The sequence below is a fragment of the Solanum tuberosum genome, unplaced genomic scaffold, assembly GCF_000226075.1.
Source record: "Solanum tuberosum cultivar DM 1-3 516 R44 unplaced genomic scaffold, SolTub_3.0 contig00652, whole genome shotgun sequence".
Lineage (NCBI taxonomy): Eukaryota > Viridiplantae > Streptophyta > Magnoliopsida > Solanales > Solanaceae > Solanum > Solanum tuberosum.
Window position 1 is genome coordinate 1 of NW_006241260.1, and position 1,473 is coordinate 1,473.

Consider the following 1,473-nt stretch of genomic DNA (forward strand, 5'->3'; position numbering starts at 1 on the left):
AAAAAAAAAAACAAAAATATTCTTTGTTTATTACTATAATAATTGGAGTCTGAGAAGAATCGAATGTACACAAATTGATCTTACCCTGCCTTTGTGTGGTAGAAAAGTTATTTCTGATAGATTCTTGGCTCCAAAAAGGGTTATAAAAAAAGGTTTGAAAACCAAATAAAAGAAGGGAGCAAAAACAACAAGCGGTAGTAAAAATTGGAGGGGACGTATAATTATCATTATTCGTTTGATTTTCCACATGTAAGTAAATATTCTAATAGTCGTAAAGTTTAAGAAAAAAAGAAGAATATCTATATAGTCATTCTTTATTTAATCATCCACCCAACTGTATAAACTTAAATAGTTTAGAAAAAATAAACGATGAATTGGATGGATTATTTGTCCAAAACTATCACTTTAAGAAATATAAGAAAACTTTAATATGTAACTCAAATATATCTTAAATATCAAAATTATCATTTAAATGAGAGGTAATGCTAGTTCCACATATCTTTTTATTAAAACAGGAGGTTAAACCTATATATACATACTTGGACAAACAAACAAAAAAAGAAAAGAAACTTTCAACAGATAAATTAGAGAATAGAAGTAGTTTACCCAGTTTGCTTGTTCTTTTCAATCAGCAGATCATTCAAGAGTTTGACATCTTCAAATTCTCCATTAAGAGTTGAACCCAAAATAGCAGCAACACAAATGGTGTTCTCATCTACCATTTCCACAGCTTTCATTGGGTCCATCACATAGTACCCTTCCCTTAGCTTTACTTCTTTCAATTCCACTTCAAAGTAGTTTGCAAATTTCTCCCAACACACCTAAAATTAAAAAATATTTTATGTATAACAAGTTTTTGAAATCCTGTTACGGAGTCAGAAATTTAATCAAGTTATAACAAGACTTAATATACAAGAATTTGGATATGTAACCAAAAGTAATTTTTGAACCCTTTTTGCTAATAACTCTCAATCTCAAACAAGTGATATTTAAAGATTATTATACTAAACGCGACAAGTAAGATGGTGAGAATGTAGGAGTTATGATACCTGAACATTAGCGCCAGTAACAATATTGGGCTTATCATAAGGCTTTCCCTCAGCTTTGCGTTTGTTTTGCCAGTTCCTCTTGAAGGCTAGGCCCGCTAACATTATGGCCTCTGATGAGCCCACTGTGCCAACACCAATTGCTATTTCTTCCTCTTTCAAAGGTGCGTTGAATAAACGTGCTATGATATTCACACATCGATTCTGTAATTTAGAGAATAGCTATTTTTAGAAATCACGGCCAAAGATAATTAATTAAATTTTTTAATAATATATCAAATCAATAAATTAAATAAGTAAATAAATACACATGTGAAGTCCACCTGTCATTTCAACAGTTGAGTCATTAAAGTAATGGATATTTTTAACAACTTCGTAATGACATGGGTGTATTTATTTCGAAAGTATAAGAGTTAAGACCAACTAT

General features: G+C 30.3%; 1 protein-coding gene across 1 annotated transcript; it reads right to left on the reverse strand.

Annotated features, from left to right (window-relative positions):
* Positions 1 to 474: 474 nt before the first annotated feature.
* Positions 475 to 1,250, reverse strand: LOC102600041 (glutamate decarboxylase 1; the record flags this gene model as incomplete). The annotated part of the gene is made up of 2 exons (XM_006368031.2): positions 475 to 821; positions 1,050 to 1,250. Coding segments are annotated over 2 exons (420 nt in total), but the record flags the coding sequence as incomplete, so codon positions are not given.
* Between the last annotated feature and the right edge of the window lie 223 nt (positions 1,251 to 1,473).